The 21984-nt window shown below is 49.8% G+C and overlaps 1 protein-coding gene across 12 annotated transcripts in view; it reads left to right on the plus strand.

The window, feature by feature from the left end:
- Positions 1–21984, plus strand: part of AGAP1 (ArfGAP with GTPase domain, ankyrin repeat and PH domain 1) — a 559406-nt gene that overhangs the window by 394429 nt on the left and 142993 nt on the right. For 8 of the 12 annotated variants that reach the window (XM_025289491.2, XM_025289492.2, XM_025289493.2 and 5 more), the window contains one exon: positions 8059–8217. The exons of the other annotated variants lie outside the window; for them this stretch is intronic. In XM_025289491.2, the coding sequence (XP_025145276.1) occupies positions 8059–8217 (159 nt within the window). The remainder of the gene's footprint in view (positions 1–8058; positions 8218–21984) is intronic. 12 annotated transcript variants of the gene reach the window in all.

Here is a 21984-nt window from a genome sequence, read left to right on the forward strand (position 1 = left end):
CACAAAATCAGCAGTATCACCATTTTTGCTGAAAAAAAAAATTAAACTGTAGGGAAAAGGAAAACTCACCACTGGCAAAATTAGTAGCAACTAGTATCTTCAGAAGCGTGGCAGTTGACAGAGCGCTTTGTGTAATCTGGTCCTGTATTAACCTCAGGGGCTGCTGGGATTATCTCATTATGATCATCATCATTGTTGTGTCCATTTTACAAATTATGACCTGACTTGTTTGCTCAGGTTCCATCTTCTTTTAGCCCACTGGTCTATTAAGAGAATTAATTCATAGCATATATCATGAGTCAGAAAGATGTTAATGCTGTTTGACCCAATCAATAATAACTCTTCTAGGATATCAGCCTAAGGAAAAGTCTAAAAGTAGAAGATGTCCCTTGCAACGTTGTTTATGATAATGAGAAATTTCAAACAGCCAAAACAATGTGGAGGTAAGACAATGGCAGGGTGAGCCATCTCCATTAGATCAGTGAGATGCTCTAGATCTAAATCATGAAGGTTTTGGAACAATAAGGAGATATGGGTGGGACGTTATATTAAAGAAGTGCAATAGAATATAACACCTTTTCTGTGGTCATAACTAAGAAAAATATGTGCATGTCCAATAACGAGTTGATCTATTAGATGCATTTTGGTAGACTTCTAATTTACATTATCTGTGTATCTGTATAACCTTGCAAAATAAGTGTAAGTAATTTCTACAACAAAGCGTACTCCCATTTTTGTTTTCTCCTTGGCATCATCTTTAGAACAGGGAGAAATCAGAATAAAATGAGCTGTTTCCACATTCTAGGAAATAACCATGGACTGTCTTAATTCCAGGATTTTCAATTCTGGGCATGGCCACAATGTTTTATTTAGTAGTAATTAGATTTGTCATTACCCCTGAGTCTGGACTCTACATTCTTTTTTCTCCAGTCAGCATACTGCAGAAAATATATACCCCAAAAATAAACAGAACGCACAGCATTCTGAGAAACACAAGATTCCTGTCTCAGTGGTAAATGTGTGGAATTGTGCTCTTTTACAAAACAAGCGTCACGTAGTGCTGAGTCCAGAACGCCTGCATCTTTAAGAAAAGCTACTGAAGGTGTCCTTGGGAAAAAAAAAATCCTCTTAGCCTGAAATCCTGGTTGCCAAAAGGAGGGCAGATTTCCAATGCAAATAGTGAGGCGAATGGGCCCTCCTCACAGGCACTTAAATCATTTGTATCTCACTTTTTATGGTAGTGTTGTGAATTATATTATTTTTGGGTTTATAATTAGAGGACGGAACAGATGGCGAAGGCCTAGTTTGAAGTGATGTAGCCGTTAGGAAGGCCTCCACCGTCCGGTCCTGATTCCAGCCAACCTGGTTTTCCCTCCCATGCTCGGAGCGGGCCGGGGCGTAGCCGTAGGTTTGCATGGTAACATTGAACTCTTGAGTCTTTTTAATAAGATTTGAAGCCACACAGGAATGAAAAAAAAGGCCTCCAAGAGCAGTCTGTATTTCAAAGGGTGAGACCTCCGAGGGAAAGAGTGAGAGCCTATCAATCTTTTTCCTGTAATTATGATTTTTAAAAAAAAATTACAAAGTCCTACAATGGAAATAAAGGTCTGTTTCATACTCACACGCTCATAGAATCCTCTTTGGGTTTTTCTCCTCCACTCTCGGACTGCATGAAACTTCATTATCACCATCACCAAGAGTTTCTGCCCTTTTCCAGGCTGATTCACCAGTAAGTCAAATCTCAAGTATTGTTTTCCCAGTTGAAGCATTGGTAGGAAGGATCAAATCTCTTTATTGAAGATAAACCAAAATCAGGACATGCAGTGAGCAGAATTCTGTATTAAAGAAAAAAGATTGTTGATTAATCTCTATTTGAATGCTATGAAAAGCCTTATTTCAGGGTATTTTTTTTTTTAAATCAGGACAGGCTATTTTAATGTAATAAGCCTATAGCTTAAAAGAGGAATTCTGTCTTTGATGTCATTTGGCGAATGAAAACATTCTTGTTCAATAGAAAACCAGCATCTTTTTCATGCTTGTGTGAGATCAGGCAACATACTGATATTCATTCAGCTATAAATGCCATATTCACTTTGAAATGCAAATTGTTTAAAGAAAAATAGCATATGGTGGAGGTAAGTACCTTTTCAAATCAACTCGCACACTTTAGGGATGTAAGTAAAGCTAAAATTATTCTTGGGGAAGAATCTGGCGCTTTTGACACATGGAAGCTTGCACTAATCAGCCGGCCCAGTGGGCACACACATCTCCATATCAAGGGGCTGGCGTGAGGCTCCGTGGATTAGCATCGTAATGCAGCCGCCCCTGCCCATCAAGGCCAGCAACCAGATGATCCAGAGCAGGGGTCTTTGAGGGAACAGGCTTCTGAGTTCAGAATGGACCAGGAAGTCGATCATGTCTGTCGTAATAATGCAGACCCTGGGGGAAAATACTGAGGTGATACCAAAGCAGTCCTTCTGTGCCTCGCTTCCTCTGGACGCCAGCATCCCGTACTTCGTAGGGCTGGACCACTCTTTGGGACTTAACGCTGGTGAAACTGTCTCCTTGCTCCTGGATAACTTTATCTCATGCCTCCTGATCTGACCTCTGCATTCACAAACCATTCAAATGAGTTTTTTCTTTCTTTTTTTTTTTTAGGAGTTTTTTTTGGGGGGTGGGGTGCTAAATTATATTAATTTAATATACAGTGAAGTTGCTCAGTCGTGTCCGACTCTTTGCAGCCCCATGGACTGTAGCCTACCAGGCTCCCTCCATCCATGGAATTTTCCAGGCAAGAGTACTGGAGTGGGTTGCTATTTCCTTCTCCAGAATATACACTTAGAAAGCGCAAAATCCTAAGTTCTAGCTAAGTGTATGGGGCTTCCCTTGTGGCTCAGCAGTAAAGAATCCACCTGCAGTGCAGGAGACACAGAGATGTGGGTTCCATCCCTGGGTCGGGAAGATCCCCTGGAGAAGGAAATGGCAAAGGCATTCCAGTATTCTTGCCCGGGAAACCCGATGGACAGAGGAGCCTGGTGGACTACCGTCCTCAGGGGTCGCAAAGAGTTGGACACGACTGAGCGACTACACGACAACAACGTGGGCGACCAGCGTGGAGGTCAAGTCGCAGCAGGTGGCCGGCAGCCCCCTGCGTCCCATCCCACCACCGCCTGCATCGCCCTGTACTCAGGCAGGGGGGGCCTCATCTCCTTTCCTGCTCCGCAGTTGGGTTTGCCCCGTTGCCCCATTGTGTGGGACCAGGACTGGTGGTGCCCTGGGCTTTGTCTTCTGTGGGTCCACACCCTGTCTGATGTCTGTCCTGGGGCGGCCCACATCAGATTCCCTCCATCTTACTGCTCTGGATCTCCCCCGAGGTGCCCATGGCAGGTGGATGGACGTTTCCGCCATTTCTAGTGTGGAGCTATTCTGAACAATTCGGCCACGTACATTCTTATACATGTTGTTCTGGTGGGCTGTTGGTGCGTGTCTGTATGATTTTTTGGTCCTCTTAAATTTGTTTAAAATTTTTTATTGAAGTACAATATTATTATGGAAGTTATAGGTATAGTGAGTCACAATTTTAAAGCTTATACTCCATTTAGAGTTATAAAATAGTGGCTGTATCCCCATGGTGTACCAGCTTATTTTATACCTAAGAGTTTGTGCCCGTCCCCCTCCCTCTCCCCACTGGTAACAGCTCCTTTGTTGCCCGCGTGTCTGCTTCTTTGTTATATTCACTTTGTTGTGGTTTTTAGGTTCCACGTGTGCATGATGTCATACCATATTTGTCTTTCTCTGTCTGGCTTATTTCACTCAGCCTAATGCTCTCTAAGTCCAGCCATGTTGCTGCAAATAGCAGAATTTCATTCTTTCGTATGCCTATCACTTCAGTCGTGTCTGACTCTTTGTGACCCCGTGGACTGTAGCCTGCCAGGCTCCTCTGTCCATGGAATTTTCCAAGCAAGAATACTGGAGTTGGTTGCCATTTCCTCCTCCAGAGGATCTTCCCAACCCAGGATTCGAACCTGCATCTCTTGCATCTCCTGCCTTGGCAGGCGGGTTCTTTGCCACTAGCACCTCCCAGGAGGATTTGCACTGGGGTTCAGCTCCTGAGGGGGCCCCCAAGGAACCAAACTGGAGTCTCTGGAGTGAAGAAACTCCCAGGTGGCACTAGTGGTAAAGAACCCACCTCCTTTGCAGGAGATGCAGGTTAGATCCCCGGCTCAGGAAGATCCCCTGGAGAAGGGAATGGCAACCCCCTCCAGTATTCTTGCCTGGAGAATCCCATGGACAGAGGAGCCTGGCAGACTACAACCCATGGGGTCACAAAGCGTCAGACGTGACTGAGGACGCAGGAGTAAGGAGATCCTCGCCAGCTGATGGGCTCTCAGCGTGGGCTTGCCTAAGGATTCCACACAGCTGTTTTGGGTCTCATACGGATTCTGCAATAAGACCACCAGGACCACGCAGACTTCAAGGGAGTTTCTTCACTCCAGAGACCCCAGTTTGGTTCCTTGGGGGCTCCCTCAGGAGCTGAACCCCAAAGCAGATCCACCAGCAGCATAATGTGCTAAAAATTTCATTCGACAAGCAGCTGAAAGTTGGAAAACCAGGTGTACAGTCAGTTCATCACATAGCTTTTCATTAGCGTGTACATTTGTAATGAATCCACCCCTTTGCTTTCCAATGGTAGGTGTTTGACCTTAAGATAAAGAGCTTATCATCCTAAGATTGGCTCTTTATTGGATGTCTCCATTTCAGCGTTTCCTGTGTCCCTGATCTGGAGTTGAGGTTGACCTCCGTGTCTGAGTGCGTGTGGACACTTATTCCTGGAGTCTGGCACCGAGTAGTCAGGGATAGATGCACTTAGATCATCCCATCCAGCTTTTGATGGAAGCAAATGTGTCAGGAGGGTTTGGGGCTGGTTGTCCTTGGGGCCACACCCCAGACAGAATGAACAAAGAAAAGGATAATCGATTCATCAGCCCAAAGACGGATAGACAGTGAACTTATTCTTGGCTTTTCAGGTGTTTTGGCGTTGTGTGCCTAAAGGTAGTATGAAATGAGATTTTGTGGACGAATCCCACACTTGATGGGCTTCCCTGGTGTCTCAGACGGTAATGAATCCACCTGCAATGCAGGAGACCTGCTTTCCATCCCCGGGTCAGGAAGATCCCCTGGAGAAGGAAATGGCAACCCACTCCAGTATTCTTGCCTGGAGAATCCCATGGACACGGGAGCTTGGCGGGCTATGAGGACACAAAGAGTTGGACACGACTGAGTGCACACGTGCCCACACTTGATAAGGACTTGTCAGAGGTACAGATGGGCACTGAAGGGAGGATGGAATCACCTTAACATTCTCACCAAATAGCAGGCAGCCCTGTGGGTAGCATGGGCTTGAGGGGGTCCTGGCTCAGAGTTGGGGTTGCAGCCCACATGCATCTTATTATCACTGTGCTTTTCCTCCTGTTCTCTTTCTTTTCCTTTCATCCACCATAAAAATGTTAGCATTTTTTTTCGTGGCCACACACCCAGCATGTGGGAATCTTGATTCCCCAACCAGAGAATCCAACCTGCAACCCCCCTGTCATTGAAAGCTTGGAGTCTTCACCACTGGACCCCCAGGGAAGTCCCAAAAATGTTAGCGTTTTTCTGAGTTCTGCTGTTGAAAGCAGGAAGGGCCTCAGCGCCTCAGGAGGGGATGTGACCCCCTCTTAAATGGTGGGTGTGTGGGACCGGCGTCCCCACAGGGAAGGGAAAGGCTGAGGACCACACCCTTCTGGTCAGAAGGGTTTCTTTACAGAGGGAGAGAGGTGTGGGCGGAGGGAAGCCAGGAGGTAGTGCAGGTGGCAGGGCTGGCAGAGTAGCACCAGGACCACCCCGGACCCGAAGGGAAAAGAGGTGACCCCCAGTGAGCCTCCAGCACAGGGACTCCCGGGGCGCCCGCTCAGGGAGGGAGCCCAGACATGCGCACCCCACCTCACGCTCCGGTATTCCCACCTGGTCCAGCCAAACAGGGAGCCAGAGGTACCTGATCTGATGGATGCCGCCCAGTGGGTATCCTCGAGAGGGCAGAAGGTGTGGACAGAAGGTGGTGGGAGATGCAGGCGTCAGCCCAGGGGAGACCCTGCTGAGCTGCCCGAGGGGAGCACCCGCTCAGCTCCAGGCTGTGCTTGTCCTGCTGTAACCCTGCCCTGTTGTGCAGGCATCTGGCCAGAGTGCACCCAAGAACCGCTCCCTAAGTGATGGCAGGTGGAGAAGACCCCGAGGAGCGTGTGCGGTGGCCTTTCGCGGTGCCTCACTGAGCCTCCGCGCCCCGGTCCTTGTGAGATGCTGCACACCTGGCCCCCTGCTGCCCCGAGGGGCTGCCTTGAGGACGGGGCTGGAACGGGTGCCAGCGCTGGTTTTGACGCTGTCATTCAGGATGTGAGACTGCACATTCCTGGGGCGCGAGCAAATCCTAGAATCAGAACATCTGAGCCAGGAGGGAGACAGGGAGCTGGCTGGCTGCAGATCCCCGAAACCTGGCCGAGGAGCCAGGGCGGGTGCACTTCTCAGGAGCATCTCTGATCTCAGTCTCCTTGCTGCTGAAGAGCTTCCACTGTAGTTTTTATTTCTCTTGCGATGTTCGAGATGCACCCAGGTTCCACAGCGGCATATAGTCGGCATTGTTTTTAAGGTAGAAACGTATTTTGAAGAGCAGGATCTTCCCGCTTCGTGCGATGACAGTGAGGGCCTTGTTTGTGGCTGGGCCCTGGTTTCCGCCTCTTCACTGCCCACCAGGACTGCCAAAGTCCTTCTGAAAAATGTGTGTTCCCTCGAGCTCTACCCTCCAGACCTTTGGAACCAAAATTTGAATTTTTTTTGCAGCTGCTATTTTAAAAAAAGCTCCATGGGTAATTCTGGTAATTGGCCAGATTTAGGAACTACTAGTATGCTCTATGTATTTAAAATCCTGCACTATGAAAACCTTCTATGAAAACAATTTAGAACTTAACTGATTCTAAACTTAAAAAAAAAAAAATGGGAGGAATGTTTAAAAATAAAAAGAAACCGTTTAATACCTTCAAAGATCTCCTTACAGATGCAACGAACTCGCTAGCAGCAAGGTGTGATTGGCTGAGCTTCAGAGAAAGGCACTTAATTATATTTTTGAGTTTGAAATCCTGGTGACCAGATAATAATTCACTCTGATGTTGAGCAACTGATTCAAATCATTATGTATACAATGGAACCGTTTTTCCACCGCACTGCATGCTGTGAAGTTGCCAAGGTTATTTTCCCTCTGTGTAGTCTCTTTTGAAGGCGAAGAGTAAACTTATCTGGATTAAGAGCCTGACTCTGCCACCCGTGTCGCGTCTAGGAACTTTGATTTGCGTTGATCCTAAAGTATAGCTGGCCCACGAGAATAGCTCTCTGGCACCAAACAGTGCAATCCGATTGGCGATAGTTTCGCTTGCACCGATTCGTTGACGCAGCAGGACTCCTCCAGGACCCGCCTTGTCTCGCTGGCCTGCTGGGAATATCGTTGTTGTTTAGTCGCTCAGCCGTGTCCAGCTCCTTGCGACCCCTTGGACTGTAGCCCGCCAGGCTCGTCTGTCCGTGGAATTCTCCAGGCAAGAATACTGGAGTGGGTTCCTTCCCCGGGGATCTTCCCGACCCAGGCATCGATCCGAGGCTCATTCGTTGGCCGGTGGATTCTTGACCCTTGCGCCACCAGAGAGGCCCCGCCGGGAGTAGTTTTTTTCCCCCTAGAAGTGGGTCTCCTGTCTTCACCGCTGCTGCGTCTAGAGATGGTGGTGCGCGTCCTTGTTTTGGCTCGCGGGGGTTGCAGCCACCTGAAGCCTTGGGTTCCTTTGTTGAGCACCAGGCTTGCTTCACCCTGTCTTCCTCTGGAACGTTGTTTCACGTGTTACCTCTCCTTTTCGTGAATCCGGACGCCAGGTGCGCGCGGCGTCAGGGCCACGGTGCGCAGGCGCGTAGCCCCCAGACTAACTCGTGCCGGCTTCGGGTGTGCAGTGCGCGCTGGTGTTCACCTGACTTGTTTATTCCTAGGGAGTGTCTCTAGTGCGCCTGGGTCTCAGATGGCGAGCGGCGTCAGCCTGGGCTCCTTCAACAGCCGAGCGGACGGCATGCAGCAGCGGTCCTACTCCGTCTCCAGTGCCGACCAGTGGAGCGAGGCTACGGTCATTGCAAACTCAGCCATCAGCAGTGGTAAGAGAGAGGCACGGCCCCGCGGACCTGGGCCGCCCCGCGGTCCTCGGTTGTAAACCAGAGGCTGGAGGCGACGCTCTGCTGTGAGCGCGGCCGCCCTGCCGACGGCATCACGCCGTCCACCTGTGGAGCAGTTGCGTCCTCCATCGGCCGCCTTACCCACATCACCTCGTGTCCCGCTCCGGTGCAGGGATGCGGCGGAGGTTGGCCCCCCTTGACAGATTGGGAAACTGAGGCTTTGGGAGAGGTTGTGCCCCGGCTCACACGGCCCTCCACGACATGACCTTCGTGTTCCACCATTAGTGTGCGCTGTTGGTGGTTAGGCTTCACTTTTTTGGCATCAAATCAAACCACATAATTCTTCCTCCTTATCTGTTGTCCCAGGTTCCTAGTATATCCTCTTAAGTTTGGGAGAGTCTTCCCTCTTGCTTTTTTTTTTTTCAAGTGTGGACATCTTCTTGGGAAACAAATGTGCTCCCGGGAAACCATCTTGACATATGTGTGAGCGCATGAATTATGCAGCATCAAGGCCCCGCTTACCGCAACATGCTTTGCCTGTGGCATTTTTGTCTATGGCCTGTTCACCGGTATTTAAAGGAATTCCCACTGTACTGTGCCATCTATCAGACAGGATTTTAGAGTAATTTTAGCATAATTTGTTCTAATTAAAAGATTCAGCATCAGGTCTTCCCTGTAGACCCAGCAGCTGCTGCCGCAGGACGTGTACTTTGGGTAAACAGCATCCTTGTCTCCAGTCATCCCACGCTCCTCCAAGCGGCCGCCAAGCAGAGGCCTTAAGGAGAGGTGTTGCCAGGCCCAGGAGGAGAAGCAGGGTCTGGGAAGGCAGCGCCAAAGGGTGCTATGGCCTCTCAGGCCTGGGGTGTACACGCGGCCTCACCCGGAGCCCAGCACCCCACTCCCTCCTCCTTCCTCAGACAAAACGAGATGCTTCCATGGAGAGCAAACCTCTGCCTCCAGCCTCTTCAGGGGCTGGGCGTTTAACCTCTTGTCTGGTATCATGATAGCACCTCCAGAAATTCAGGGGTTGAAGTCGTTATACATTAGCCACCTGCAGTTTATTCCCTTGTAGTGTGACACGTGTGTGTTCACAGTCTTCGGGGCCCCAGAAGGCTCGGTGTCTCAGCAGACTGGGCTGTGTTTCAAGCAGACCCCCTCCCCGCTCCCCCTGCCGACCCGAAGGCCTTGGCAGGTGACCTCCATGTTCTTATCTTCAAATGGGTGTGCTCTTCCCGCCCTTGTATGGTCCCTAGGTGTGCAGGGCACCGTCCGCCTGTGGCTTCTGCCCCTGAGTATGTGCTCTTGTTGCCACGGTCACTTTTTTTTTTTTGGAGGGGCAAGTAGTCCACATACCCGTTGTTTTAATCGCCAAGTTGTAGGCAAGAATGCTGGAGTGGGTTGCCCTTTCGTTCTCCATCACATACTTAATTGCATTGGCCAGTTCTCTGCAGTGTATACATTTTTCAGTTCAGTTCAGTTCAGTCGCTCAGTCGTATCCGACTCTTTGCGACCCCATGAATCGCAGCACGCCAGGCTTCCCTGTCCATCACCAACTCCCGGAGTTCACTCAAACTCACGTCCATCGAGTCAGTGATGCCATCCAGCCATCTCATCCTCTGTCGTCCCCTTCTCCTCCTGCCCCCAATCCCTCCCAGCATCACAGTCTTTTCCAATGAGTCAGCTCTTGCATGAGGTGGCCAAAGTACTGGAGTTTCAGCTTCAGCATCAGTCCTTCCAATGAACACCCAGGGCTGATCTCCTTCAGAATGGACTGGTCAAATCTCCTTGCAGTCCAAGGGACTCTCAAGAGTCTTCTCCAACACCACAGTTCAAAAGCATCAATTCTTCAGCGGTCAGCTTTCTTCACAGTCCAACTCTCACATCCATACATGACCACTGGGAAAACCATAGCCTTGACTAGACAGACCTTTAGCATTAGTCTTTGTTCTAGCAGGTTTGTGCCGTCGCCCTCTTTCTGAGAAGGCACGCTCGTGTTTGAGGGTAGGAGGAGCTGACCTGGGCCTCCTCGGCCTGGTGCACACGCCGCCCTGGCCCTGCCTTGCCAAGCAGCTGCCCCCGGCCAGAGCTCTCCTCGTCTGATGAGAACTCTTGAGCCCCCAGTGCAGCCTGATTTGGGCAGCCTTTGGGCTTGGTTCTTTATGTGCCATAAGAGTTATGTTTGGGGAGTATAACTATGTAATAATATAGAAGAACAAGTTTCACCCCAAGTGTTGGCCTCCCACACACTCAGAATATTTTTTCAGGAAAAGCACTGGAAGCAGCATATGAACCTAAAATCCATTCTTTACAAATATTCCGTTTGCACAGAGACTCGCTAGGGGGCTTCCCTGGAGCTCCAGTGCTTAAGACTCTGCCTTTTCAATGCAGGAGGCGCGGGTTCAATCTCTGGTCAGGGAACTAAGATCCCACATACTGCAAAGTGCAGCCCACCGCCCCCCCCACCCAAAAAAAAAAAAAAACAACAACAAAAAAACGCCTTACTAGCTAACTCGCCCTCTACCCAGTAGCTCTTTGCCTCTGGTCACGGGTGTGAGCCAAAGCACCCCCACACTTTGTCTCATCAGAGACTCCCCAATTTCCAGACACTTGATTTGGGTGGAAGCCTCTTCCCACGGAAGGTGATTGCCTTGGTCTGTACAGTTCGGTGCAGTTCAGTTCAGTCGCTCAGTCATGTCTTGACTCTTCGAGAACCCATGGACCACAGCACTCCAGGCCTCCCTGTCCATCACCAACTCCCAGAGTCTACTCAAACTCATCTCCATTGAGTTGGTGATGCCATCCAACCATCTCATCGTCTGTACAGGCATCTTTATAAAGTACCTGTAAACTGAGGTCACCCCCAGATGAATGCTGTTCTGAAATGTACCAAGCGATTCTCACACACTAACACCTGGGTGCCCATTGTTCTTTCATGTAGCGTGTTTGTGAAACACCAGCTAGGCCTCCTGCTGCCCCAGAGCACGAAGCCTGGACACAGGAGGTGAGAAGCAGTGTGAGCCTGCAGTGGGGTATGTGGAGAAAGCCCGGGCTGAAACTGCACAGTTGGTTTAAGGATGAGAGAGTTAATCACAGAAAACTTCCCAAAGAGAATCAAACTTGAGCAGCGTTTCAGGAGCCAGATGGATTCCTTGTGTGTGCAAAACCACAGAAGGAGGTTCTAAACATGAAGGCTGTTTGGACCAAGACTCGGAGAGGAGGAAAGGGGAGCTTGGAACAGCTGAGGGGCCACATGGAAGTGCAAACTTGAGCATCGTTTCAAGAACCAGGTGTTAGTTGGAATGCAGTTTGCAAAATGAAGACAGGCAGGAAGAGCAGAGATGAATGATCAGTTCAGTTGCTCAGTCGTGTCCGACTCTTTGCGAACCTATGAACTGCAGCACGCCAGGCCTCCCTGTTCATCACCAAATCCCGGAGCTTGCTCATAGTCATGTCCATTGAGTCAGTGATGCCATCCAACCATCTCATCCCCTGTCATCCCCTTCTCCTCCCGCTTTCAGTCTTTCCCAGCATCAGGGTCTTTTCCAGTGAGTCAATTCTTCACATCAGTCCTTCTAATGAATACCCAGGACTGATCTCATTCAGAATGGACTGGTTGGATCTCCTTGCAGTCCAAGGGACTCTCAAGAGTCTTCTCCAACACCACAGTTCAAAAGCATCAATTCTTCGGCGCTCAGCTTTCTTTACAGTCCAACTCTCACATCCATACATGACCACTGGAAAAAGCATAACCTTGACTAGACCGACCTTTGTTGGCAAAGTAATGTCTCTGCTTTTGAATATGCTATCTAGGTTGGTCATAACTTTCCTTCCAAGGAGTAAGCGTCTTTTAATTTCATGGCTACAGTCACCATCTGCAGTGATTTTGTAGCCCAGAAAAATAAAGGCAGCCACTGTTTCCACTGTTTCCCCATCTATTTCCCATGAAGTGATGGGACCAGATGCCATGATCTTAGTTTTCTGAATGTTGAGCTTTAAGCCAACTTTTTCACTCTCCACTTTCACTTTCATCAAGAGGCTTTTTAGTTCTTCTTCACTTTCTGCCATAAGGGTGGTGTCATCTGCATATCTGAGGTTATTGATATTTCTCCTGGCAATCTTGATTCCAGCTTGTGCTTCTTCCAGCCCAGTGTTTCTCATGATGTACTCTGCGTATAAGTTAAATAAGCAGGGTGACAATATACAGCCTTGACGTACTCCTTTTCCTATTTGGAACCAGTCTGTTGTTCCATGTCCAGTTCTAACTGTTGCTTCCTGACCTGCATACAGGTTTCTCAAGAGGCAGGTCAGGTGGTCTGGTATTGCCATCTCTTTCAGAATTTTCCACAGTTTATTGTGATCCACACAGTCAAAGGCTTTGGCGTGGTCAATAAAGCAGAAAATAGATGTTTTTCTGGAACTCTCTTGCTTTTTCGTTTGGATGTCAGAGTCATAGAAAAGCTTACCAAGTAGGAGCCACAGGAATGGGGGCAGGTCCCGACAGCAGCTTTTGAATCCGAGTGCCCGTGTGTTGGTGAATATGCCTTCTTATTATCCCACGTTTTTATTGCACATAATAATACATAATGTGGGGGTTCCATTTTCCTCTACCCCATCGTCCACTCTAAACTAAGACTTTGGCTCCAGAGAACTTTGTCAAGTATTCCCCTCTGGATGCACAGGTACCCTGGGGGCTTCTGCCTTTCAAACAGCTGTGAGCAAACTGCTAATTAGCTAGATGACGTTGTGGTGTGCAAAACCACAAACAGGAGGTCCTGGTTAAATTAAGTGAGGGGTGGGGGGCGCAGGAGGAAGAAGAATCCATTCTGTGAGCTGGAATGCCCCACTGCTTTGTGACTTACTGTGGTAAGGTTTCACATTTAAGTACCTGAGGTTTAAAATTAAATGTCTAATATAATTTGGCGTTGCTAACGTGAGACCCGCAGCTGCCCCGAGAGGAAATGCAGACAGCTTGGCTCAGGCTTTCAAATTGCTGTCTCCCTGCTCGCAGTCAGCGTGGAGGGTTGGGACCCACTCCCACTCAGCGCCGCATGCAGCTCCGAGTAATTTTTTAAATGCAGAAACATATTCATCTTGAGCTTCGGCGTTGAGAAAGGCTGCTCCGGTAGTACATGAAAAATTAATTTTTTTACATTTTTCCTCACTCTCCTAAGTGTTTGACAGAAGTAATTTTTGCAGCAAGAGAGAATAAAAAGTGGCGGCTGTAAATTCCTGTCCCAGAACCTGTTGTGCAGATTCTTTATGGACCCAGAATTGATCTACATGTCAGACCCTGTTGTGGTTTAAACTGTTTATCACCGTAATGGCAGGAGTGAGCCCGTGAACACCAACTTATAATCCCGGGTGAAAGAAATTGGTGCTCACAGTCAATGAAGGGGCAGCTCGGCTTTATTGATAGATTCAGAACAATTATCTCTGCAACAACTATTGGCTGAGGAGTCTCTGGGATCTCGTTGGAAGCCTCGGATTTTTTTTTTTTTTTTTTTTTTTGAGTAATCATTTTCTCTATAGGTCATTTTCTCCAGAAGTGTTAGCCAAGTGTTAGCGTGACTGTGGGTAGCCGGGGACCCTCCGGGGGTCATCTGTAGTATACTTGGTGGTCTTACCTTGCTCCAAGGCAAAATGTATTTAGAGGTGCGTCCCACCTGTGCTGACGGCCCGAGCCAATGCCATGAGCCCCAGGCACTCCTGCGAGTGTCCTGCGTGTCTCGTCGGCAAGCCTGCAGGCCTGCCAGCATCTCCTGCCAGTGCCAGCTGTGCTGCCTGTCAGCGTGGCAGCCAAAGTCCCTGTCCCTTCTCCTCCCGGCTGTCAGCTTGTCGACAGCTCCACCCCATCCCCGACTGCTTCACTCCAGCAGTTAATCTTCTGCCGCCCTGGCCGGCCCCATATCGCCGGCAGTATCGCAGTGCTTCAACTGCCGCTTGAACATTTCACTTCAGCCTGCCTGCACCAGGCCACTGTCCGACCTCGTCAGCCCCAAGTACAAAAGCCATACCTGTCTTTCACGCTTCCACGTGGAAGGTGTGTGTGTGTGCACCTGCTCCCTCCACACCATGTAACCACACATCTTCCCACCCGAATCTGTGGTTATCAGACAACCAGTCCTGAATCTGAAGCAAAAATTTACGTATTTGCAAACTTTCAAATATTTTTTTTTTCATCATGGACTTTTTTTTACAGGACTTTAGGCTCCCCAGGTGGCACAGTTGGTAAAGAACCTGCCTGCTGATGCAGGAGACACTAGAGATGTGGATTTGATGCCTGGGTTGGGAAGATACCCTGGGGGAGGAAATGGCGACCCACTCCAGTATTCTTGCCTGGGGAATCCCATGGACAGAGGAGCCTGGTGGGCTACAGTCCATGGAGTCGTGGAATGAGATATGACTTAGCAGCTGAGCAAGGGCACAATAGTTGATTTACAGTGCTGTGTTAGTTTTGGGTCTTTAGCAGGATTATACATATATATATCTATTCTTGTCCGGATTCCTTTCCCTTATAGGTTATTACAAGTTAGCGACTGTAGTTCCCTGGGCTATACAGTGGTTCCTTTTTGTTTATTTTGTATGTAGTGTGTATCTGTTAATCCCAAATCCCCATGTTATACCCTCCCTGTCCCCTGTATTAACCCTAAGTTTATTTCCTTCCTCTGTGAGCCTTTCTCTATTTTGTAAATTAGTTCATTTGTATCTTTTTTTTTCCTCCAGATTTCGCATGTAAATGATGTCCTATAATATTTGTCTTTATCTGGCTTATTTTGCTTAGCTTGATAATCTCCAGATCCATCCATGTTGCTGCAAATGGTATTATTGCATTCTTTCTATGGCTGAGTAGTATTCCATATACATACCGCGTCTCTGACCATTCATCAGTCAGTGGACGTCAGGTTGCTTCTATCTCTTGGCTATTGTGAATAGTGCTGCTATGAACACTGTAGTGCATTTATCTTTTCAAATTAGAGTTTTCTCCAGATAAATTCTCCTAGGAGTGGGATTGCAGAATGATATGTTAGCTGTATTTTTAATTTTTAAGGAACCTCCATAGTTGCTCAGTCGTGTCCAGCTCTTTGCGACCCCATGGACTATACAGTCCGTGGAATTCTCCAAGCCAGAATACTGGAGTGGGTAGCCTTTCCCTTCTCCAGGGGATCTTCCCAACCCAGGAATCAAACGCGGGGTATTCTGCAGTGCAGGTGGATTCTTTACCAACGGGGCCATCAGGGCAGACCCATCCTTCATGGTGACTCCACCAAAGCACACGCCCCAGCAGCGTAGGAGCTTCCCTTACTTCAGCACCTCTCCAGCGTTCATCATGTGTAGACTGTTTGATGGCCGTTCTGACCTGTGTGAAGGGATACGTCATTGCAGGTTTGACTTGTGCTTCTCTAGCATCAGCAATGCTGAGCGTCTCTCGTGTGTCTGTTGGCCATTTTGCCTGGAGTCTGAGTTTCTACAGCTGCCTCTCTGTGTCCAGTACCTGCCATGTAATGCCCATTTCCTGAGAGCCATTATCCCTGTTTGATAAGTAGGTTCAAAAAGGCTGAGAAACTTAAGACAGCACTCGTTTAATAGCCAGAATTCAAACCCAGGGCTTTCCTATTCCAAAGCTTATGGTTTTCCCCTCTGCTATTTGCTTAAAGGATAAGTAAACTCTTGGTATTGAAACAACATATCATAAAAATTGTTTATCTTTTCATCGGGCTTGCTTTCTAAGGGAAGGTACGCAGACGTTTTCCCTCTCTCACTGATCCTGAACTTTGCCTTTCTCATCATTTCTCCCAAATCTTGGCTGGCATTCAGAAGCCATCCCCTGGGGGTTGTCATCAACCCTCAGCTCTGCTCAGTATTAAAGGGCCCGCAGGCTCTCATCTCGGAGTTGGGCAGTCCCAGGCTCAGCCGCCGCGGTTTAGTCCCCCCACCAGGCTGGTCGGCCTAATTAAAGGAATGACCCCAGTTTCCTTCTACACGCGGAACCCGCTTCCCTTTCTCTGCGTGGGACCGAGGAGAAAGCAGAAGCTTCCTAGGGTATCTGGCCACAGGGGGGAAAGGTGTTTTTTTTTTCCTCCCAATCAGAACATTGTTACTTTGTACTTCGCCTGCTCAGTCCTTTCCTAACAGCTATTTCTAGCAGCAGGTGCTGGCCCCGGGGAAATGCTGCCCCCAGTATCAGACACAGAGCAGAAGACTCCGAACCCGCAGGCCAGCAATTCTCGAGTTGCCTGGCAAATGTCTGGAAACCATTTTAAACAGAAGAATGCCGAGAAGAATGCTCTTGCAGTCGCCATAGTGCCTGGTCCCAATCTTTGGGGCCCTCTGGCCCTCGGTGTCTTCATCTAGACCGGGGATTCTCAACCAAGGGTGATTTTTGTGTGTCCTTCCCCTGGGGATATTTGGCAGTGTCTGGAGACAGTTTAGGTTGTCGCAGCTGACAGGGTTGGAGGGGTCTGCCACTGGAATCTAGGGGGGTAGAAGGCAGAGAAGCTGGTGAACATAGGGCAGCTCCCCCAAGACAGAGAACCATCCTGTTCAAAGTCAGGAGCACCAAGGGCAGAAAACCCTGAGAGACGTGGGCTCCCTGGGCCCTCCTAGCCACCAGCTCATCCTTCCCAAAGGCAAGGGAGGCTGTTTCGTTTCTTGAGAGAATGACTGCAGCCAAACCATGGCGGTGCCTTATACACAGCAGCGCTTTCAACTCCGCTTCCCAGACAGCCCCTCGAGACAGAAGGCAGGGCCCGTGGCTGGCCCATGGTGGTCCTGCCGCCACTGCCAGTGATACCATCATATGGTGTCCCTCCAGCACCCACTGCCTGCCAGGCACGAGGACCCCGGGATGGGCGGGGCAGAGGGCTAGTGCCATCCCCACTTTGGTGAGAAAACAGAAGTAGCAGAAAGCTGGATCCATCTCAGGCTGTGTCTTAACCTCCACCCACTGTGCCTTTCTGTGAACCACCCACCCCCGAGAACACTGCAGGAAGGAGACCCCGGGTGGCCCAGGCTGTCTGCGGGCCTGTGTTGAGGACACATGGGAGGCACACGTTGGCAGGCGTCATCTTAGTGTCCTCCCTACTCAGAGGCCACGAAGCGGGTCAGGCTCAAAATTGAAGCTGAGAGAAAGAGGTTCTACGTTCACGCTCAGCAAACCAGCTGTGCACATGTTGAATGGGAGCCTGACGTCGACAGGCAGACCCGGCAGAGCCTGTGCTTCCCTGGTGGCTCAGCGGCAGAGAATCTGCCTGCAATGCAGGAGACGCGGGTTCAGTCCCTGGGTCAGAAGGATCCCCTGGAGAAGAGAATGGCAACCCACTCCAGTCTTCTTGCCTGGAGAATGCCATGGGTAGAGGAGCGTGGCAGGCTACAGTCCATGGGGTCGCAAAGAGTCGGACAAGACTGAGCGATTAGCACTTTCACTTTCGCTCTTCTCTAAGAGATGAGAGGCCTCTTCATGGGGCCGTGTTTCCAGAAGGTCACTGGCAAATGAGAAGTGTCCACAGCAGTGGATAGGGGTATTTTGAGAAGGCTCTGGAACCCCCATCAGAGAAAGAGGGATGGAGGGATTGGGAGGCAGGAGGGGCTCTGGGGCCAGGGAGGGGGGCTGATTTGAGCCTCGGGGTCCCCAGGCGGCTTCTCAGGTGCAGCTGGGGTTAAGACCCACTCCTCTGGAGCTGGAGGGTGGGGGAGTGAACAGCACATGCAAACAGCGGTCGAGGTAACAAGCAGGAACCGTACGTCCAGAGGACCGAGCTCAGAACAGCAGGTCAAGAGTGCAGGAAAGATTTATGACAATTTTTTTTTTTAAAGTTTGTATTGGAGTAGAGTTGATGTACGAAGTTGTGTTGGTTTCAGGCGTGCAGCAGAGTGAGTTATGCGTGTAGACATACCCACTCATCTTTAGATTCTTTTCCCGTAGAGGCCACTACACAGTATTGAAAAGACACACATTACTGTTTGTAAACTAGGGAACCAACAAGGACCTACTGTGCAGCACCGGAGTTGTGACGGTTTTGACACAGTTCAGTTCAGCCGCTCAGTCGTGTCCGACTCTCTGCGACCCCGTGAACCGCAGCACGCCAGGCCTGCCTGTCCATCACCAACTCCCGGAGTTCACCCAGACTCATGTCTATCGAGTCAGTAATGCCATCCAGCCATCTCATCCTCTGTCATCCCCTTCTCCTCCTGCCCCCAATCCCTCCCAGCATCAGGGTCTTTTCTAATGAGTCAACCCTTCGCATGAGGTGACCAAAGTACTGGAGTTTCAGCTTCAGCATCAGTCCTTCCAATGAACACCCAGGGCTGATCTCCTTTAGGATGGACTGGTTGGATCTCCTTGCAGTCCAAGGGACGCTCAAGAGTCTTCTCCAACACCACAGTTCAAAAGCATCAGTTCTTCAGCGCTCAGCTTTCTTCACAGTCCAACTCTCACATCCATACATGACCACTGGAAAAACCATAGCCTTGACTAGATGAACTTTTGTTGACAAAGTAATGTCTCTGCTTTTCCATATGCTATCTAGCTTGGTCATAACTTTCCTTCCAAGGAGTAAGTGTCTTCTAATTTTATGGCTGCAGTCCCCATCTGCAGTGATTTTGGAGCCTAAAAAAATAAAGTCTGACACTGTTTCCCCATCTATCTGCCATGAAGTGATGGGACCGGATGCCATGATCTTTGTTTTCTGAATGTTGAGCTTTAAGCCAACTTTTTCACTCTCCTCTTTCACTTTCATCACGAGGCTCTTTAGTTCCTCTTCACTTTCTGCCATTCTTTCTGACACAGAGAGTAGTGTAAATGTGATACGGTGTAATTTTTTTGGCGTACTGTTTCAAACATCGTGCCCTCGAATCTTTCACTTTTGCCCTCCACTGCTGACCCTCTTTAAGCTTCAGCAACCCCACACACCCCTGTAGCTGGAACCACAGCCTTCACGGAGGATGGGGTGTCCCTTGTAAAGCGTGTCCCCCCCTCACCTTTGGACCCATCACCTGTCACTCCCAAAGGACTCTGCCCTTGCAGTTACCCAATCTGCTTCCTGTACCATCAGATCCTCCTGGGTGTTGGGTCCTTCCATTCAGCAAGCAGGCCCACTTGGGCATCTCCCATCCTGGCTCCATGGCCCTCTGACCTTTCTACTCCTTCTCAGCGCTCCTCCTCACACCCTCCCAGAACCCCTGTCTATATTCGTTGTCTCTGGTTACTCACCGAGTGCTTTCTATCTGGCCCATCCCTGTCTCGCCCTCTCCCCGCACGGCTGGACCCTGCTCTCTTCCGGTGTCCAGGCCACCCACCCTGTCCACCCCAGGCGCTCCACGGCTCCCTTTGCCATCTGCTTCTCGGGGGAGCCCACTGCCAGCTCCATCATGCTGGACACTCACTCCTGTCTTGGCTCCTCTGACGTTGCCTTCTCTGGGTTCTGCTGCTATGCCCAGAGGTCTGTGTCATCAACCTGCAGGGTCAACATTGGTGATGTTGCTCAGGACTCAGCCTCTCTCCTCAGCCCGCGCCCTGCTCCAGTGGGCCAGCCAGCTCTCTGAACAGGGAAGACCACCAAGGCCACAGCCAGCCTGATGCCACCTCCTCCACTGCACACACGTGACCAGTGGCCTTCTTGCACAACTGTTGACCAGTCCACTCAGGCTCGTTAAATTCATAGCAGAACCAGGCGTCCTTCTAGAAACCTGTGTTCGCACCAACCTCCCCACCGTCTCATCTTCCCAGTAGCTCAAGTCGCAGACGCAGGGCCACTCACGCACGAGTCCTCCCTTAGCCTGACTCTGAAGGACCAGTTCCTGTGGTGAGTTCTATGGACTTGACTTCCTGGAGAGCATGCCGGCCACTTACCCGCTGATCTCCCTTCCTTGTGTCCACCACTCGCCCTGCAGCCCTGCCTCATCTCCTGCCTTTTTTCCTTGTTTCCCTAAAGTCTTCCAAATTCATCTGTAAAAGAAAATAAACATGAGCCCCCGTTGCCTCTGCCTGCACGCGGCACCCCGTGTCTTCCCGCTGCACGTGGAGTGTCTTCCTGATGTGTTGTTTCTGGCTGACCAGGACGGCTGGTCTGGGCCCTGACGTCTCTCTGTCAGGTCTCCCGTCCCCACCTGGCTCCCTCTCCATGGCTCAGATGTGCTCTGCTCGGATCTGGGCGAGTCACCGTGGCCGCTCAGGATGCAGTGTCCACGTGGCCGGATGGCCCAGCCACCTTCCCCCGGATGTCCTTTCTCCTGAGCTTGACTGTGGCCTGGCTGTCACGGCACCATTCCTCTCTGTCTCCTGCCTGTTGGGGCAGGTCCCTGCCCCTTCCCATCCTGTGACCGTGTCCAGAGTCATCCCATCTGGCTTTCTTGTTTGTCTCCTCCCCGAGCCTCTTCTCTCACCAGACCCCTGAAACCACAGCCCGCACGTCGTCACAGCATCTCCCTCACTCACTAAATGTGCTGACCTCACTCCTGAGTCCCCTTGGATCATCGCTAGGTCATCCCCAAAGAGGGGCGGACCCCGTGGTGACAGGGGTGGTGTGATGGGCTTGCAAAGTGAGCTCCCGGGCCTTTCTGCCAATTTCCTGTGATAAAAATTCTGAGTTTTTAAGATTTAAAACAAAACGCGTTGCCTGCTGCTCTAAAAACTGTTTCCTAGCAAAGCCAATGCCCCTTACATGGAACAGAGAGGGTGGGGGGAATGTTTCATTTTCTGGCCTAAAACATTCCCGGTGGACCATGCGAGCATCTTTGGGCAGGTTTTTTAATGTATTTGTCTGGCTCCATCAGGTCGTAGTTGCAGCAGGCAGGATCTCCGTTATGTCATGCAGTGCTTTTCATTTCGGCGTGCGGACTCGGGTTGTTTTCATGGGCTTCAGTCATTGCAGTGCATGGGCTTAGTTGCTCCACAGCCTGTGGGATCTTAGTTCCCCAACCAGGGATTGAACTTGCATCCCTGCATTGCAAGGTGGATTCTTAACCACTGGACCACCAGGGAAGTCCCTCGTGCAAATTTTTAAATCAGTTGACGGTCAGAGATTAAAACTGAGTTTCCTTCCTTCAGTGATCTCAAGCCATTTCAGAATCATAAGTAAGATCAGTGCTCAAGTTAGTAGGGATAATCTAGATTAGGTTGTGAAAATGCATTTCATGGCATTTAGTTAGTTTTATATTTAACCTCAGTTATTCCACAAATATTTATTGACCACTTATGGTGTGTCAGCCACTGCCCTGAGCCTGGCAGTGGAGCCAGGGATTAAGAAGGAATTCCCGGGTCTCTGGAAGAGAAAAGAAAAAAAGATAACCAGTAAACAGACTGAAATGTACTTGGTCAAGTGGTGAGAAGTAAAGCGAGGTTAGTAAGGGGTAGCTGTGATATACATGTTTGTGTTCAGAAATGGGGTTCTGAGTGAATATGTGAATTTCTGAGCCTTCTTCCGACTGGGACTGTAAAAGCGGTTTATCCGTTCGTTCATTCATTCAGCAAACACATCGTGCTCTTCACCATGCGTGGCGGTTCCCCACGGTGTGTTTGGAAATGGCCCTGGAGAAGACAGATGTGTTACTTGGCCTGAAATGCTGGTAGGAGGGCATGTGGCCTACCGGGTGGAGGGAAGGGTGTGTGTCCCAGCTGGGAAAGGCATGGTGTGTGGGGAGCTTTGTGGGGTGAATGATGAAGGGACTTAGCTGGAGGGGAGACCCCCAGGTAGGAAGGACGATTAGAAAAAGCATCCCCAAAAGGTTTGGGCTTGAACCTGGGCAGTCAAG

The sequence above is a fragment of the Bubalus bubalis genome, chromosome 6, assembly GCF_019923935.1.
Source record: "Bubalus bubalis isolate 160015118507 breed Murrah chromosome 6, NDDB_SH_1, whole genome shotgun sequence".
NCBI classification, from domain to species: Eukaryota; Metazoa; Chordata; class Mammalia; order Artiodactyla; family Bovidae; genus Bubalus; species Bubalus bubalis.